The sequence below is a fragment of the Osmia bicornis genome, chromosome 11 (assembly GCF_907164935.1).
Source record: "Osmia bicornis bicornis chromosome 11, iOsmBic2.1, whole genome shotgun sequence".
In the NCBI taxonomy this organism is placed as follows: Eukaryota; Metazoa; Arthropoda; class Insecta; order Hymenoptera; family Megachilidae; genus Osmia; species Osmia bicornis.
In genome coordinates, this window is record NC_060226.1 from 2,726,395 (window position 1) to 2,743,906 (window position 17,512).

Below are 17,512 nucleotides of genomic sequence, written 5' to 3' on the forward strand. Positions count from 1 at the left end.
TTTTCTATGAAACATATACATACATAAACCATTAATAAAATGAAGTTAATTAAATATTAACTATTACCGTATACTATAAATAAATTATAAATATCATAATAATTATAATTGATAATTTACTACACGTGTTACTTGCAGTCTACCGTGTTCCACCATTCACAACGTTTCTTCGTTTCACTGAATGCTGTACCTATAGGGCAAAGCGAAGAAGTTTTCGACCATCCGGAACAATTATGAAAAACCTGAGAATAGAAGAAAAATTGAAACTTAAAAATCAATAAAAATTGCAAGATTTTCTAATGATAAAGCAGCTGTGAAGTTAGATCACTCACTTGGCATTTGGTTTCAATGTCGGCAAATAAACCTTTTCTACCATTACAGATGAAACTTGTTTCCGGAATTTCAGTAAGATTCGTGTAACGATTCGCATCGTTATTTAATCTAGAACTTTGGTGAAATGCTGCTTGGGAATTCGTATTCTTCGATTCTTTATCACGAATTTCAGGAGAGACATTGTGATTTCTGTCTCTGGACTGAGCTTCGATGTGCCTCGAAGATCTTTCGTGATATTTATTTAGAAATCCCTGGTAATCGGTAATGATCTGTAAAAAACATAAACGGTATAACAGAATAAAATGGTACACTTTTGGCCATTTCACCCAGCTATACTGTTATACCCAGTTTAAAAGTTTTAATTGAATTATTTATCGGATTTATCGGATTAGATGTTTCCAAGATTGTTTGACGGAATTTCATAAGAAAATTGCACAATTCGCATGCAATAGAAAATCTCTATAAATCTATCTGTATACTTTCATTTCGTTTTGATCCTAGGATAACCAGGTGGCCTTCTTCGCACGTAATCCTAGAAAACTGCGGTCTACTCGGACGAACTAGATAAACTAGAATCTCGCGTATCGACGCACGTTTCTCTTTCATACTCTGTGGTTTTCTTTCTCTTTATTGCGCCATACGTATCTTTTTTATTTTTTATCAAGAACATGGGAACTTCATTTTTATTACTATTTTCTTCCCTTCTGTTATTATCTCGAAGTCCTTGATTAAAATTTATATATATTATATTGAAACAGAAAATACCTGATGAGAGTTGAAGAACGCGATGTTGTTGACGATGTAATCGTCGAATGGTTGATAAACGGTATCCCAGTCGTATTGTATGTTCCATCTCGGTAGATAAATGTCTCCCAAGAGATCAACGTTAGGAAACAATGATGGCGTTACGATGGGCTTGTACACCCCTGGTTTCGAGGGTGGTATTATGGGTACCAGTTGTCGAAAGCTCGTGTGAGTTTGCGATTTTTGATTGTTCCGATGTTTATTGCCGATCCGATTGTTCGAATGCTTGAAATGTGAATACGGTTTACGAATAACGTAAGTCGTGTCCACTGTTTTTGGATGGTTGTAGTGGATACGTCCTTCTGGCGGTATGTATCGTCCATCCTGTGTTAGGTACACCTTGAAGGATAAAATAATAGCAGGATAATTACAGGGATAATTTTGCAATCATTTTTCCTCTGCATACCTGTATCGCTTCTGGCATAGTTTGAACATGTTGCGTATCTTTATGAACATGTCTCGCGTCTAAAATTACACCATCAGGTACTGTAATACCTTCCTTATTCAAACGATTCAACGCCAAACGATCGGTTCTAAAGGCTTCCTCTGGAATTTTACCTCCAAGTGCTGGTAACACTTGTTCCCTGAATATTTCTCGTTTTTGCTGCGAAACCATCGGAAGGATTTAACATCTCTGCGCTGTTCTGTCCATCTTTTTGTATGGAAAACATTTACCTTCTCTGCGTGAACGTTTATCAAGAATATGGTGATCCATATTAAATTGAACCAACTCTTCCTTCCGGTTGTCTTCATTGTAAGAGTTTGACCAATTTTTCATTTCATCGCGTGGAAAAGTATCTTCTTCAAACATTAGTTTCTCTGAAACATTTTTATAAACGTATACCGATCAGATCAGATCGTTAGACGTGATTAGAGAATGATTAGAATTTCTGTTGTACAATGGTTCGTGCATAGAATACGATTCTTTTCTTCTATTATGAAAATGCAACGAGTAATATTATTGTGTATCTTACTAATTTGACATATTGCTTGTTTAATATCAATTCGTGGGAATTCATGGAATCGTCCAGGTGTCTTGTGAATATGAAAGGTTTCGATGGGCAAACGGTTTTTAGATATAGTGTACGTATGTAACTTTCAATCTATAAATGCATAACTTGTGTTATTCCATTTGGTAATCGGCCAACTGAGACTTGCCATCACTACATACGTTCGCTTTGTATAGTCTCACAGCCTTGTTCTAATTACATCCCTAGAGCGATCCTATCGCAATCTCGTCTCAGCAGTAGGTAGATTTCTATTACGTTTCCTGTGGATGAGTCAATAGCGAATCTTCCTCTTCGATTTTGTATTTTCAATATCCTACAGAAAATTTATTTTTCAATACTTTCAATTTCTTATTCGAGCGACGGGTGTGAATTTTTATCGTGTACAAGTGTAGATTAGATTGATTGGAAATTTCATTAGAAATTTTCTTAGAGGATCAATTCATGAGAAAGGTTGAATGTTAAATCATCATCGAGCGTAAATTACGTGGTAGACGATCATCAGATGGGAGGAAAGTTTTACATAAGGAACGTCCAATTGACCGCGACAAAGAACAACTTTTACTTCCTAGTTAATATAAATATAAAGACGATGAGAATATTTTCCAGACTTCACTTTTCTATGTTTTAAAAAACAGAAATTTATTATATGTCTATTAACAAAATTTATATTTTTCAGGCTATAAGATATTGTAATTAAAAATTGCATAATTAGTTGAGTAATTATAAATAAAAGGAAGGTCGATACAAACCAACTGTAGAAGATGCACCAATAATTTCAAATATACATTCGAGCACTGGTTTCGTTTTTTTTTTAACAAAACATCACAAGAGAGGAAAACGTAGAACAATTAATGAACGATAATTAAGAAAAAAGTAGTTTCACAGTGATTCAAGTTTTGACAAATCCACGAAGACTTAAGGGATTAAAGGATGGAGAAGATGATACTGAACTGGTCGGTAAGAGTTCACCTGGTGATATACCTGAGAGAACTGAAGCACGTGATTTGAGTTTAAAGTACTTTCACTAGTAGACCAAGATAGCTCTGCATCCTGTCCCTCTTCTTCCTCTTTTTCTTAATTTCTTTCATTCGTCTGCTACCACCTATTACGCTATCAAACAAGAATTGATCCACGTTTGTAATCGATATCTTCAGTCAATGACGAATGACCACTGATCCTTGTAAATGGAAAGTTCCTTCGTTAACTGATCACAAAATTTGTTTATCAAAAAATGATAAATATTTTTAAAATTTTATGAATACTAGATAAATGGTACTTAAAGTACCCAACACTTGAAATTGGTATTCAGTGTTGGTACCTTCGAGTATACCAGTAGCAATGATTCTTATTGATACTGTTATTGATGTATTAGCACCTGACTTGGGTTCGTGATCACTTTATAGGCGAATCGTGATCTCTTAAACGTGAGATAGAACGTAATGTAGGATATAGTAAGTTACGAAACTCGAGCAGTTTTGTTTTTCCAACAAGTGCAATCATCCATTCCCTTTCGATATTCATCTTTCGATCCTCTGAAACTTGAATAAATTTTTATAAATTACAACTTTAATATTTCGATTAATTTCATTATTTTATGAGTTTAACAGGGGAACAGTTTGATTACACAGAACAAAGTACAGTCTGAAGTCTGAATAATCTTCTTCAGATTGATAGCGCATTACGCAATTAACGTGTTGGATTAATTAACTGAAAGTATTGAACTAGCCTTTCCCACAGTCTTTTCTAATATCGTTGCAAAATCGGTGGTAAGCATAAGTAGCGTTGTTAAACTGAGCAATTGCCTCGTGATGTAACAAAAAGAAACAAGGGCGCGTGTTACCCAGGGTAGAATAAGATTTTTAATTTCATTTTTATTGTGAATCTTAGCGAGATTCTCGTTAGGTAATTAACTAATAGCTGTGTAATTATTTCTAAGCGAATTTCCAGATTCCTTTGATCAATCCGAGGAGATAGATTTACCAATACGATCATTCTTATGGATCGCGTATGTGAGAAACTGAACGGAATAAAATGCAAAATAGATTATTATCAAACTGCATGGTTGAAAGATTACCAGATAAAAAGATATTTTGTAATAGAAAGTAGTCTTACCATAAATTGCTTTAGAGAAAAATGTACGATTAGTTGAATTCCAAACAAAGGTAAATCGCAGCTGAGATAGAAAAAGGTACGAGGGGACCGGAAATCTCACATGTTCTGTCATTTCCACGAATAAAAATACTCGAGTAAAAAGTTAGTATTCCGTATGCCGGATTTAGAGAAGAGTTGCTCCATTGTAGTGAAACCAGGAAATACCTACACGAACAATCAGATGAACTATTTTATGCAATGAGATAGTCAACGTGAAAAAAATTATAATTGTAATTAGAAATTAAAAATATTTGTTAATATTTGAATTTTACAATTACAGACCCACCTAGGTCACTTCCTAGTTACGTCACTGAACATCCTGTGCATTTTGGACATTATTTGGACAGAGGAGTATTACGCAAATGAAAGACGAGTTACTCTGATTTCCTGTTCGTAGATTTCTCTTCCCTTCTCTGGCTCATCAAGTTCATTCACCCACGCACGATCTCCTTTCAGATTTACGATGATTCAACGCCACCCAACTTTGATCCTTCGTCAAACGTACCTATGATAATTAAGTACAATTTCTAAATTATCTATCATTACCTTAAATTGCATTTTGAAATGCAGGATATTTCACTTACTTCGAGTTATAATTTTTAAATGATACAAGTTAGAAAAAGATGTGACGAAGAGAAATTAACTGGCGCCAAATGGAGCATCACTTTAATGTATGTGCCAGAACCGGAAGTGGAGGTGTACCAAAGATTTCAAGGTCAACTTTGTTTTTTTAAATAGTAAAATATATTTTTCTATACGTCAGTCAAAGCATATCTTTATTTTTAGAAAAAAGTATTAAAGTACCTGGATGGAAAATAAATAGGTAAATTGCGGTGCGCGTGTAATTTAAAAAAAGGTACCAATAGCATTCTCCTGCTATGCCGACCGCGATTGATATTCTGTTGCAGCACTTTGCTGCTAGAGTACGCCAAGTGTCGCTTTCTTGGCGGACTTTTTAAAAGAGCGCCTTTTCCCAAAGCTTAGGATGCCTCCATTAAATATACATCATCAACAAACTATAAAAATTCTTTTTTAAAAAAGGTAAGCGGGTAAATTTAATAAAAAGAAATCCCGTGCTTTATTCTGAAACAGATTCTTCTTAAAATTGATTTATACAATTAATTCTTCTTTCACGCCTCAATATCAATAATGCTTATGAAATACAAAAGTGATCAAAATGAATTCATTGATAAACAAATGACATGTTGCAAATACAAGAATGTATAACTATTAATGAACGTGTAATTCTTTTTTTTGTTCTTATTGAAAATGGTTAGTTAATTTTGTGCGATCACCGTGCAAATGCGTCATTGCATTTTGCTCTAGAAAGGATCCAGTTCGCTGAAGCATAACGACACTTTTGTGTGGGTAAGTCACGGTTTCCATGTAAATGTCAGCGAACGTGACTGAAAGCGCCCACTTGATAAAAGATCATTGACGTAATAACCCTTTTACATACCAGGAAGTCGAAAATGAAACGAACAATTAGGGAACACCCTTTACCTTTCTTCTTTAAATTTGCATATATTAATTTTTTATCATTAATCGATTTACATCTATTCAAGTGATATAATATCCTTGCCTTCGCTGGCTTCCTTTTTCAATCGTGCACGCACCTGTAAATATAGATAACGTTGCACTTGTGTTTATTACGGGCAATGACTTTGGATGAAATCGATAGATCACCGCTTCATGTGTCTGCTTCTTCGAATATTTTCCAATCGTCTTTTGTTTCTATTTGCATTAGCTTTCGCCTCGGTAGCAGCAGCGTTTGCCTTGGCAGTTTCTCGATTCGTATTAGCTAGTTCTTGTCTGGCCACTCTCAGCTGATTCGACAATTCTTCGACGCGTCTTTTGGCCGCGTCCACTAATTCTTCTTTCTCCCTCATCGATCTTTGCGCACCGCCCGCGGCAGCCTGGGCATTCGCCGCGTTCGCTTTAGCCGTTTGCACCGCGTGCGTTAGCGTCTTTAACTGAATAAATAATGAAAGAAAAGTAAGGTGATCGGCTTCTTCGACGTACGTCAAGTACTACTTTTTTTTTTTTTTCATTTTCCTATGGTATTGAGTGTTGGGAATTGTGCCATTGTAAGGACGCGCATTGCGTACAGGAATAACGTAATGATTCATAAAGGATGCTGGTTGCTACGTGGCAATGGTATACAGATTGTTATTCGATAATAGTTAGAAATAAAGTTAGAAATTTTTTGAATGAAAAGCAATTAAATAGAATTTTTAATTTTTAGTGCTATGATATTTTGGAAGTTTTGCTCACCTGATCTTGAGATTGCCTTGCCGCTTGTAAAGCAGCATTCAGATTAGACTGTTCCCGCTCTAAGGAGGAAGATTCTTCTTGAACAACCGATTGAGCTTCTCTCACTTCCTCTTGCAATTGATCCACTATTAATTTCTTTCTCGTCAGCACGTCCTGTGCCGCTTTCGCGGCTTGCACAGCTTTCTCAGCAAGTTGCGTTTTTACCTATAAAATGGTACACAGTTCTCCGGGTATCCAGGCAAGCTTGGCCATTTTATCTTTTTCACTATTATTCAAGAATATAAGTACTTGACGAGAAGCTTGCTGACCAGCGATATTCTGAGCCTCCGAGGCTGCTTTAGCTTCCTGTGCTGCTTTTTGTGCAAGAACGATACTTTTCTCTGTGGTTTTCTTATGATTACCATTTGGATTACCGTTGTGACAATTTTGACCGTCGACGTATCGCACCTCCCTCTGATTCTGTCAAAAATATCGAAGCAACCTTAATCATAAATATTTTATTTCGTAAAATACAGAAGAAGAATGATAGTTATATGAAAGAATTAAGCTTACTAAATTAACTGGAAACTTGTGAACTCTTCCACAGTCAAAATATTCGAAGGTCAATAGTGCTACGAGGAATAGATTTATTTTGGTTAGGAAGACGAAATATGGAGATCGTAATTTATTCTTAACAAGTACTCACCGACGTAGAGAATGTAAAAGATGGACATTCTGATGTTCGACGAATTTAGGTAAATTCGAGATTGTAATTCGTATAAATCATTATATGGGTTTGTAAGGATGGTAGAAGAAAATTATTTGTAAATTATACGATGTACGATATCACATTGACAAAAGAAAGTATGTAATAATAATAATAATGGGGTACCAATAATTCTTAATTCGCTTGGAAAAAAATGTTCTGCTAAAAATATAATAAAATTTTACGTTAATTGCTTTTAATTGATCGCATAATTAATAAATTTTAATAGATATCAATTTCCATGATAATGAATTTAATACATGATTAATAAACACGATTAAAAACATTGTATGTTTCATTTGTAATTTATAGAAAAAAGGAGACAGCATGCATTAGCCGTTTATTCTCCATACCCCCAACCCCTCCGTAACAACTATACTATCGTTTCCTTAGAATACAGACCTATAAGAGGTTCGATGATCAAGTAAGTGGTATCAGTTAGTTGTTTTCTCGAGCCTGAAGAACACCGTCCCTTAAACGCCTGACCGCTTTCACTGTACGTGAGTATTAACAATCTTGCAACAACAAATTATTTACTCAACAATTTTTTCAAAATATTTTATTTAATATTTAATTAAATTACATTTCTATTATCTGCACGGAGTTATAAAATTAATAATTTATTTAAACAAATTCGGTGCATAATAAAAGCAAACTAAATTCTTTCTTTTTTAATTAATATCCGTTGTTGAAGTTTAACATTAATTTATACAAGTGTGAAAAATTAAGCTGAAGTAATTTTTATTATAATTCACTAAATGTAAAATTCCATTTTACATTAATTCTGAATTTAAAATTCTAAATATATGGTCATCGAGGCTTTCATCCTTAAAAATTCCATTTTAAAGTACAGTAGCCCCTCCATTTACGCGGGTAATTGGATCCACGAAAACAGGGCGTAAATGGAACCATGAAAAACCGTTTAAAATAAAGTAGATTAATTCCCTTAAATAAATTACCGAATTTGTGTTTTCACATAACGCATCGTGACGACGTTTGGTAGCTTAAGGGCGTTAAAGTGAATCCGCGTAAATGCATAAAATAAAATTATAATTACTTAAATTAAACAAAAAAATATATACAAAAATTACTTTGTTCTGGTTGAACGAGCATGGTTGTGACGCCGTGTGTAGAATCATACTCAACGGTTTAATTATGCATTTACATACACGCGTTGCTTTTTAGACCGTGACGGAACTGGAAATTTAGTTTTGTGCCGCAAAATTGCGACAGAATTGCAGCGGAAAGAGGGGCGATGTGCGTCATAAGTGATCTCCAAGAATTTGATCAATATCCTTTAAAGATTCTTAAACAATCATTCTAGTATAATAATTCTATCAATGATCATCTATTTCGTATTCACGGTTACAATTAACACAGATCTCGAGACAAAGAAAATCTTGAAATTGCGTTGTTTAAAGTTCACGGAAAACCTAACAGCACGTTACGGTAACCTTATTTAGATTCTATGACTAATACCTAGTAAAATGTGAAAGGTGCATTTGTAACAAGAATGCACGAAAACAGACGCAAGCATACGTTGGCTATTATCTGCATTAAGTTGCGGGGCGTGCTCCTTTCAATTTCAAATATGCGACCCACATATCTTTCTCCGCCTCTCTATCCCTACAATATCTGCCGAGTACAGAAACACTTTGACCCAGTGCGAACCTCATCGTTAAGAATTAATCAAATTTTCCAAATTTTCCTTACAATTTCCTCGTTCCAGATACAGAAGCTGAAACAATGAAGACATTCCTGATATTACTGGCATGCGTCTGCCTGTCGCACAGTGAGCCAGCGAAAAAAGAATCTCGTACCCGGCAAGTTGAGTACAAATACCAGTACGCTGGCGAGCCAGAGTTAGCGAGTCCTGTTTCCTACGCAGAGGCTGCTCCCGTTTTAGCATCAGGTCCGCTCTCTCATGGTCGCGGGCTTTCACATCCAGGTCTGAGCGTTGGAGGTCCTTTGGTCAGCATCGCTAAAGGCGCGGCCGAGCAGGCACACACGCAGCTGAGTAATCAGCAGACCGCTGCTGGCCAGGCTGCCTACGTCGCGAAAAATACTCTGGCTCAAGCGGCTGTCCAATCGGCCGCCACCGCGGCCGCAGCTCTCACCGGCAAGCAGATCGTGGTACAGGGATTGGAGCAGCAGTCGAAAGATCTGCACACGGCGGTAGATAACGAGAAGCTGCAACTGCAGCAAGCGGAGCGTGCCGCCGACGCGGCGAGAAGTAGCGCTAAGCAAGCTCTTCATCAAGTACAAGTGATCACCGCAGCTTTAAACGCCGCTCAGACTACGGCGGACCGGGCGGCGCAAGCTGCGGCGGAGGCCGAGGCTGAATTGGCCGCCCAGACCAGCATGGTCGGTCAAGCGAAGGCGAGGGCCGAATCGCTCGACGAACAACTATCCGCGGTTCGTTTAGATTACGAAAGCACCCAAGTAGCCGCTGAAAAAGCCGCCACAGCGGCAGCCGCTGCTCAGAACAACGCTGCGGCCGCAGCCGCCCACGTGGCTGACAGTGCCGCGAACTCTGCCCTCCTCGCCCACGAGCCCGTCGAGGCTGCACCGATTGCCAAACTGCCCGAACAACCTCTTCATCACGAATCTGCTGTTTTAGAATCTCCAGGAGCACTCCATCAATCCGCCCTTCTTTCGCCCAGTGCGCTCCACGAACCCAGCAGCCTCTTGGCATCCGGTGTACTCCACGATGCTGATGGCCTCCGCGGACCGAGCAGGCTTCACGACATTGCCGGCCTTCGCGCGTCTGACGTTCTCGAAGAAACTGGTGCTCTTCATTATCCCAGCAGCCTCAATCAACGTGCACAATTGTTGAGCTTAGCTAATGCTTTACCTGCTGACAGTTACGATGTCAAAGGTTACCGGTACTAGGTTCCTTGGTTGGACATTTTAACGGAATCTAGTTGTTGCCTCTTTTATTCAGAAGTAATGTCATTTTGTTATATTCCATCTATCAGACTGTGAAATAAAACATTGTTGAAATGGTATTCAATTCTTCCCTACAGGTACCTTCCTGTCTTCTTCTTCTCTGATCCTTGGATGATACAATTTGGAAATAATAATAACAGCGTATACAAAGGTTTCTTACATCTTTTATTAACACTGGTTCGTTATATAATATTCATCTTTTTTTAAATTTCATATTTGGTAAGTGTAATTAAACTAACAATACTATACTTAATATTGATCGCAATTTCTCAATCTCATCAGTCATTGCACCGGTTCAATTGTTAAATGTACACCTCCTTTTGCCATTAATACCAAAGATCCTTCCTTCATTTCCAAGGTAGTTGGTGTATTCGGTGCAAGTTTGAATTTACTTCTTAATAAGCTACTTATTATAGCAACTTTTGATTGTATCAGACCAAACCTTAATCCTGTAACAAAACAAAGTTATTATTTGTATCTTTTCTTCATCGAAAAGAATACTTGCCAATGCAAATCCTTGGTCCTTCGCCAAATGGTAAATAAGCATAGGGATGTCTGGTTTTGATATTTTCTTCGGAGAATCTCTCTGGATCAAATTTATCCGGATCGGGATATATGTCAGGATCTCGATGAAGACCGTATACTGGTATCATTACAGAAGTTCCCGTAGGTATACGAATATCAGTTGTCTCTATTTGTATCTCTTCTGTACAAATTCGATTTAGCATAACCAATGGAGGATACTTCCTAAGTGTTTCTGAAAAATAAGTTATGATACTTTTAATGATATTGGGAAAAAAAGATTTATGCAATCCTAATCCCATTATTTCTGTTACAAATTAGACACAATAAGAATTATTTATTGGTTATACGGTCTCTTTATATCGTGGTACATTTTGTTTTAATGGCGAGCTCGAAGGATCTCCCTCGGCACTTCCGGCTCTCCCGCTTCACTTCCGCTACAACTGAATCAGCTTCTAAATACAATATCTTAGAAATTAATTAATCAAATATATATGTGCGATAGGTCACTGAATTCGTCTTGAAACCCACTATCGAATGATCTGCTCAACGTGTATCTTTGTGTCTTCAAGAAATAATGGGACCGTTCGGAATATATAATTATATACAAACCAGAGATCACTTTATGAAGATAAGTCATTTCATTCACGGCATCGTAAGTTAATTCACCGTGCTTCTGAATAACTGTACGAATTTCCTCTCGAAGTTTGTCTTGCATATCTTGATGCTTCGCCAACTCGTACAAACAAAATGTGACCGTCGTCGAAGACGTTTCGAATCCGGCTAAATAAAAGACGTAAGCTTGTGCCGCAGCCTCAAGCATTGTTAATTTAGTCTCGGTTTTTTCTGAAAAAATTTAACAATCATAATTTCTCCTAAAAAGGAATCAAATTTTTCAATGAAATAACCGATAAATAATTACTGGTAACATCTTTTTCGTCCGAATCCTCATCAACATCGACGTATCCGTTCTTCATTAACTGCATTAATAAATTTAAGAAATCTTTCCTCTCAATGTTGTTCGCGTCTCTGTAGTTGACCGTGTCCTCGAACATTTTGATAAAAAAATTTGAAACACCCCTATCGGTGAACGGCATGGATAATTTATCTAATATATGAGGAGCCCATATAACAATAGCATTCCAAAATATATTCGGTTCGAACACTTTTTTACCCCAATAATTAAATTCATTGTTAGGATCTCGAAAACTGTTGACGTTTATTCCAAACGCCGCCGACATGATAATATCTATAGAATATCTGGAAATATTTATTTATAAAAACAGGCAAAGGCAAAGTGACAGAAGGATGATAAAAAATTGATTTTACTTTCCGTAAACGTCTTTCACATCGATGATCCCTCGAATTTTTCCTTGCTCATCCAAAAACTTCCCCAACCTGTCTGCACTTTCTTTCAGTATAAAAAACATTGTTTTAATTTTTCCCGAGGTGAACGTTGGCGTTAATTTAACCCGTAAAGTTCTCCATTTCTTTCCTGGCAATTGAAACAGTTGGCCGGAAAGCGGATCGGTTTTCTCATTGCAAAACACTCCACGATCGTGAAAATTCATGAAATCTTTTGTCAATACGATTCGAATTAAACTTGGATCGTTCACGACCAAAAATGGTTTTTGGAACATATATATGCCGAACGCGCGATGCTTTTTATTCCGATCATAGATGTCTTTGACATAATCAGCTGAAAATTGAAAATTTTTGAAAATTTCAAGAAACCTCCAAGTAGAGGAAAAACGAAATCTTTTTATTTACCTTGCGATTTTGTACCAAAAATAAGTGCCGTTATATTTCCAGTTGGAAAAGTAGGTTCCATATAAAATACCCCTTTTTTGCGCCAAAAATTGAAGATAAAAAATTTGTAATAAACATACAATGCGATCGTTCCGAAAATCACAACACTCACTATTTCCGGTACGAACCAAGTACTTAGCGACATTGTTAATCAAAATTTAAGAAACACTATAAACTATAAACATTTGCAAAGACGCGTCTTGCAAAAGTTCACTTCGTTCTCTGAATGTCCTATCTCATTAATAAAAGAGAATAGTTCTGCTCGCATTATATAAGAATTGTGACCAATTATTTTCTAATTCTTGTTAATTACATGAATAATAGTATTATACTATGCAATCAATATAAATGCAAGTTGTAGAGAATTACATAATAGAATAATTTTTAATAGTCATTCCTAAAATGTCATACACCTAACATTTTCTGTTATATTAGCGTTTTTTTATTGTTTTTTATTATTTTACTCTTCATGTAACTGCGTCATAGGATGATTTAGTTATATAAAAACCAGTTCCTAGAAATGGTTTTTGTAGTATGATATTAACATCGTGAATTATTCATACACATTGTACGTAATTGCAATAATGATTATTGTTTTGATTCTCATTAGCTCTAGTTGATTATTGTAAAAAGGTAGAAATTTATAAGCGACATCCAAATTAGCATAAATGTAGATCGTCTGCGTTGGTATTTTACCGGCACGCAATTTCAATTTGAATTTAGTTCCATTAGTACCACCTTTCGCTCCTAGATGACTATATCGCACCACTGATTCAATCCCTGTGGCTCGGGGATCAGAATACAGCCACGGTAACCCCTGCCTGTCGTAAGAGGCGACTAAAAGTGGGATGTAATGGAACGTGTAAGACGATATAGCAATGTCGAGGAAAATACGATAAGAAACGGAGGTAAAAATTTTTTAAAACACATGCGACGGTACAAAGTTCGAAACATTTTACATAGTGTTTATCAATAGTTTGGAGGATTAAAATCCAAATCTTCAAACGTGGTTCCATCACGGACCATCTGTATACGAAATTCCCTAGCATCCTTCTTCTCCTGGTAACTCACAGTATCTTTATCAAGTCGTGTTAAATTAGGCATCATAGCTAAAGCAATATGTCTGTAACCAGGTTCCTCTTCTTCTGCTGGCTCACCAACCGCAGGATTTTCCAAAATAATAAGTGTCTCCAATGCTGGTAGACAACTTAATTTCTCTAACTCTGAAAGTTTCGTCAGCTCGTTGTTTCGTAGATTCAAATAACTGAGCTTGCCACAACGCGAGTCAAAACCGTCTAAATTCACTAGCTTGTTACTCCTCAGGTGTAAGATCTTTAAGTTGGTCAATATTTCCAGTCCTTCCAACCTTTCAATATGATTTTCCGCTAGATACAAATGACTCAGTCCTGGGAATAATATCCCAATGGTTGTGGTTAACATGTTACCACGAAGCTCGAGAATCTTTAGGTTCGTCAAATCGTAAGGATTCAAAGTGACTTCTTCGATATTGTTGTAATTTAGTTCCAGGCATTCAAGAAGTTGATGGGAAATCCCCAAAGTGCTCTTTAGTTTGTTGTTGTTCAGGGTGAGCACCTGTGGCAAAATAAATACCCTAGTAACAGGAACGATTCACAGATGGGTTTATGGAAGAGAAATAATGATTCAGAAGGGCATGGAAGCTAAAAAATAGACCTGAAGGTAAGGCATAGGGTCCAGTTCAGCAGATTCTACCAAATTTTTGTCAGCTTTAATCATTAGAAGGTATGTCATCGAGGTTAGAACACCGAGAGCCTCGGTGGTCAATCTATTTCCGGAAACGTCCACGTATAGCACGTATTTGAACATGAGTATGATCTTTATATCCGTCAGTTTTTTATCAGAAGCATTCAGACCTAAATAAGCATAACCAAGTCCAGAATCACATTTGCCCAATGTGTGAAGACACTCTCCAGCTTCTGAGAATGTTAAGGCCCTTGTAGTGTCTTCAAAAATAGAGGAGGACTTTGGGGTTGAATATTCCTCCCTTTCGCCTTCCTCTTCATCGTGTTCTCCTTTTTCCATTGAATTTTATTATTTTATCGTCTGTTATTATTAAGGTATAAAATCAACTAGAGCTTTTATTAATTTGATGTTTGAGGTAGGAAGGTTCAAGTTTATTGTTCGTTTGTTTCTTTGAAAAAGTACAAATGGTTCTGTAGAAAATACAAATCGTGTATCAAAGATCGAAGGCTATTTTTTTCTTTGTACGGTGAAACTTAATTAAATTAATTCGCTTCAACGAGTTCTGATGCATCTGGACTCGTCCCATCTGAGTCTGTGATTCTCTTCTGTGGTTCGTTTCCGGTGCATGATATCGCGCAATTTTTTTAGAAGAATGAAATTGTCTCTCATGATTCGATCTTGCTTCTCTTTCTCCAATTGTAAGCCCTTCGCGTTGAAGAAAACGTGCGGTCTGTCTTTCGGAGGCTTCACGTCGATCGCGCACGTGGCATGCTTTACCTAATTAACACTACTAATTAGCTATTTACTCTTAAATCGAATTTGCACAAAATTACCTTCGAACGGTGTCGTTCATAGGCTTTGTACTTCCAACTGGACAGAGTGGAAGAATTTTTCCTCTGGTACGACATGGTTACTAGACTTGTTTTAAATGTTTACACGATATACATAGGTGACGCGATCGCCAAGTTTCTTTAGCAACGCTTTAGCAACGAGACTTTATCGATCTCAACCCAACTCCCTACGTTGTGTCTCGTCACTTTCACCCTTACAAATATGTGGCTCATTTTAACCCACCTAAAAATGTTTACTAATCAGCTGAAAGATTGAAATTTTATACAGAATTTAATTGAGGCACAGAACGTGTTTGAATTTCCGGTAGTTTCCAACGATCGAAATGTGCAGGGTTCCACAAGTCATTCGCACGTGTATGCGGTGTGTTCAACGTTAACCCCCACTACGATTTCTAACCCCTTCACGGACGTAACGCGCGTTACGATTGGCGAGTCTCCGGTCGAATCGCGCTCCGAGGTGGGCGTGGCCTAATAGGACGCCGGCTTTTTTTCACGTCGTCGCGACGCCGTTAAACGCGCGCGTGAAATTAATTTCACCGTGCTATGGTATTCATGGCGACGGAAACGACGACGTAGGCAAATTGAATTTCAGCAAGTTCGATGGTTTCCTTTGACAAAGAAATTTTGGCGCAACGCCAAACCCGGAATTTCTTTCTGTTCTTTTTTCTATTCGAGAATAGGATTTGTATTTGGTACCTTTAGCCAGGTAATTGGAAGTACACAGAGGTAAACTGTGCCAATAAATTTTTATTACCGGAGGGTAAGTCGTAGAATATCTCTCGTTTGTTTTCAGCTTTCCAGAAACGGTCAACTTATTCCCTGAAAGTAACCAGAGAAGTCCGTTAGAGAATATTGGGAATATTGCTGCCATAAAGCGAACGAACCATCCTCGGCTGTCAGACGAATCGTAAAAATAAGTCATAAAGCTGAAACTATAAACACTAGAATATTCTTGCGGAGGTCCTACGACTTACCTGCGACCAAATTCTAACTTCTTTTTCTGTCCTAACATTTATTACTTCGTTGCAATTGAATGCATTATATTATTTATAGGCTCTCGTGTTGATTTGCCAGCTTGGAAATTTCCATTATTGCTGTCGGCGCGAGACGGCTATGAAAGCGGAAGAGGGCTAAAAAAAAAGAAAAACGGATACACGGGTATCTATGGCTGGTGGTAATCGGGCTAAAGGGTCGTCGATCTTAATCGCGGATCCTCGACAATGATCCTCTCAAATGGATGAGCCCTTGGCACTCGACAGACACGATGAAGATCTCTTTTCTTCCCTCGAGGGGATACACGTTGTTACAGCGAACGAGGAGATCCGACTCGAAACAGGGAGACCCCATGACACGTATTTCATATATCTATGGGGGATCCAGCCAATCCCTGTATATCATATTATCCTTCTGCTTTTGCCTCGCCCATCCTTTTGATCCTGCATGGATTCGTTAAACAGGAATCGCTTTCAACAGCAGACCAGCTGACACGTAAAAGATTCTTTCGTTTCTCCTTTTGTTCTGCTTCTTTAATATGTTATAAATAAGCATTGGAATGGTTTCTTTGATAATTATATAGAAAAATTCCTTGCTTACCAATTTCGATGAAATTTGAATATGTTGTAAAACTTGATATTTTGAACAACCTTTTCCTATTCATCACGCAGAATATATTGTAAGAGTAGCAAACGTTTGTTACAAATATCTCGAAAACTAAAGCCGAGAGGCAGTGACATGTATAGAAAAGAGAATTTGTTCATAATATCAAGTTTTACAATATATTCAAATTTAATTAAAATCTTTTTCTATATAATTATTAGTCAACCCGTATCTAACAATTGAAAATTATGAGAAGGTGGCTAAAGCATTTAGACTTTCTGTCACTTTTGTACAGGCCAAACGGTAAGAATTATCGAAAAAATTCTTGCACCATTATGTTTAGTGGGTCAAAATCTCAACGAATGGCTGAAAAAAATTTTTTTACCACTTTCGGTCTGACAGGGATAGCTTTAGAGCGAATCTTGCTCTACTTTTACCTAGTTTTTTCTTTTGATTGTAGTCTTTCAGGCAATAGAAATAATTCATTTAAATAATATAAAATATTACATGTTATTCTCAATTAATTTAAAAGTACCCTTTCTAAAATGTTTAAAAACATAAACACGGATTGTATTCCACTTCTTTGTATAGAAAATCTAATAACGTCATTTGAAAGCCACCCTATAGCAACCCTCCATCCGATCAAGAGGGTAAATCGCGAGCGAGGGTCGTATGGGTGGTCCCTACTGCCTAAGAGCGGTGGGGGTACGAGAGGCGGGTCGGTAGGCGCGGCTCGAATCAGGACG

General features: G+C 37.2%; 6 protein-coding genes across 7 annotated transcripts; 1 reads left to right on the plus strand and 5 right to left on the minus strand.

The window, feature by feature from the left end:
• Positions 1-84: 84 nt before the first annotated feature.
• LOC114876998 lies at positions 85-4,675 on the minus strand. The gene is made up of 8 exons (XM_029189036.2): positions 4,585-4,675; positions 3,129-4,463; positions 2,309-2,460; positions 1,813-2,240; positions 1,544-1,741; positions 1,099-1,476; positions 333-602; positions 85-242 (listed from the first exon to the last, which is right to left on the minus strand). The coding sequence occupies exons 4-8, from the start codon at positions 1,888-1,890 to the stop codon at positions 129-131; spliced, it is 1,038 nt and encodes a 345-aa protein (XP_029044869.1). The 5' UTR covers positions 1,891-2,240; positions 2,309-2,460; positions 3,129-4,463; positions 4,585-4,675; the 3' UTR covers positions 85-128.
• A 1,094-nt stretch (positions 4,676-5,769) lies between these two features.
• LOC114876999 (restin homolog) lies at positions 5,770-7,285 on the minus strand. Its single transcript, XM_029189038.2, has 5 exons — positions 7,258-7,285; positions 7,125-7,183; positions 6,861-7,031; positions 6,573-6,776; positions 5,770-6,271 (listed from the first exon to the last, which is right to left on the minus strand). Exons 1-5 carry the CDS (start codon positions 7,283-7,285, stop codon positions 5,981-5,983), a joined length of 753 nt encoding a protein of 250 aa, XP_029044871.1. The 3' UTR covers positions 5,770-5,980.
• A 375-nt stretch (positions 7,286-7,660) lies between these two features.
• LOC123987635 (nuclease SbcCD subunit C-like) lies at positions 7,661-10,316 on the plus strand. 2 transcript variants are annotated; one of them, XM_046287806.1, is made up of 2 exons: positions 7,661-7,817; positions 9,047-10,316. In XM_046287806.1, the coding sequence occupies exon 2, from the start codon at positions 9,064-9,066 to the stop codon at positions 10,207-10,209; it is 1,146 nt and encodes a 381-aa protein (XP_046143762.1). In that variant the 5' UTR covers positions 7,661-7,817; positions 9,047-9,063; the 3' UTR covers positions 10,210-10,316. The 2 variants fall into 2 exon arrangements, with proteins under 2 accessions (XP_046143762.1, XP_046143761.1); XM_046287805.1 differs by having other exon boundaries at positions 7,661-7,813.
• Positions 10,317-10,414: 98 nt separating this feature from the next.
• LOC114876997 (probable cytochrome P450 6a20) lies at positions 10,415-12,845 on the minus strand. The gene is made up of 6 exons (XM_029189034.2): positions 12,559-12,845; positions 12,118-12,487; positions 11,711-12,048; positions 11,401-11,634; positions 10,772-11,023; positions 10,415-10,715 (listed from the first exon to the last, which is right to left on the minus strand). Exons 1-6 carry the CDS (start codon positions 12,740-12,742, stop codon positions 10,549-10,551), a joined length of 1,545 nt encoding a protein of 514 aa, XP_029044867.1. The 5' UTR covers positions 12,743-12,845; the 3' UTR covers positions 10,415-10,548.
• Positions 12,846-13,391: 546 nt separating this feature from the next.
• LOC114877003 (leucine-rich repeat-containing protein 23-like) lies at positions 13,392-14,676 on the minus strand. Its single transcript, XM_029189049.2, has 2 exons — positions 14,290-14,676; positions 13,392-14,190 (listed from the first exon to the last, which is right to left on the minus strand). The coding sequence occupies exons 1-2, from the start codon at positions 14,656-14,658 to the stop codon at positions 13,567-13,569; spliced, it is 993 nt and encodes a 330-aa protein (XP_029044882.1). The 5' UTR covers positions 14,659-14,676; the 3' UTR covers positions 13,392-13,566.
• Positions 14,677-14,871: 195 nt separating this feature from the next.
• On the minus strand, positions 14,872-17,395 carry LOC114877004 (uncharacterized protein CFAP97D2-like). Its single transcript, XM_029189051.2, has 2 exons — positions 15,153-17,395; positions 14,872-15,096 (listed from the first exon to the last, which is right to left on the minus strand). Exons 1-2 carry the CDS (start codon positions 15,225-15,227, stop codon positions 14,872-14,874), a joined length of 300 nt encoding a protein of 99 aa, XP_029044884.1. The 5' UTR covers positions 15,228-17,395.
• Positions 17,396-17,512: the final 117 nt, after the last annotated feature.

Bases quoted from the DNA above. Each gene is read 5' to 3' on its own strand.
- LOC114876998 (XM_029189036.2), bottom strand. From the start codon at position 1,890: ATGAAGACAACCGGAAGGAAGAGTTGGTTCAATTTAATATGGATCACC. The intron at 1,742-1,812 runs GTAAATGTTTTC...ATGGTTTCGCAG, and splicing joins TAAACGTTCACGCAGAGAAG to CAAAAACGAGAAATATTCAG. The intron at 603-1,098 runs GTATTTTCTGTT...TGTTTTTTACAG, and splicing joins CGTTCTTCAACTCTCATCAG to ATCATTACCGATTACCAGGG.
- LOC114877003 (XM_029189049.2), bottom strand. From the start codon at position 14,658: ATGGAAAAAGGAGAACACGATGAAGAGGAAGGCGAAAGGGAGGAATAT. The intron at 14,191-14,289 runs GTCTATTTTTTA...ATTTTGCCACAG, and splicing joins ACCCTATGCCTTACCTTCAG to GTGCTCACCCTGAACAACAA.
- LOC123987635 (XM_046287806.1), top strand. From the start codon at position 9,064: ATGAAGACATTCCTGATATTACTGGCATGCGTCTGCCTGTCGCACAGT.
- LOC114877004 (XM_029189051.2), bottom strand. From the start codon at position 15,227: ATGTCGTACCAGAGGAAAAATTCTTCCACTCTGTCCAGTTGGAAGTAC. The intron at 15,097-15,152 runs GTAATTTTGTGC...AGTGTTAATTAG, and splicing joins ATGAACGACACCGTTCGAAG to GTAAAGCATGCCACGTGCGC.
- LOC114876997 (XM_029189034.2), bottom strand. From the start codon at position 12,742: ATGTCGCTAAGTACTTGGTTCGTACCGGAAATAGTGAGTGTTGTGATT. The intron at 11,635-11,710 runs GTAATTATTTAT...AAATTTTTTCAG, and splicing joins GGACGAAAAAGATGTTACCA to AAAAAACCGAGACTAAATTA. The intron at 10,716-10,771 runs GCAAGTATTCTT...GTTTTGTTACAG, and splicing joins AGGACCAAGGATTTGCATTG to GATTAAGGTTTGGTCTGATA.
- LOC114876999 (XM_029189038.2), bottom strand. From the start codon at position 7,285: ATGTCCATCTTTTACATTCTCTACGTCG. The intron at 7,184-7,257 runs GTGAGTACTTGT...TATTCCTCGTAG, and splicing joins CTTTTACATTCTCTACGTCG to CACTATTGACCTTCGAATAT. The intron at 6,272-6,572 runs GTGAGCAAAACT...TTATTTATTCAG, and splicing joins CAAGGCAATCTCAAGATCAG to TTAAAGACGCTAACGCACGC.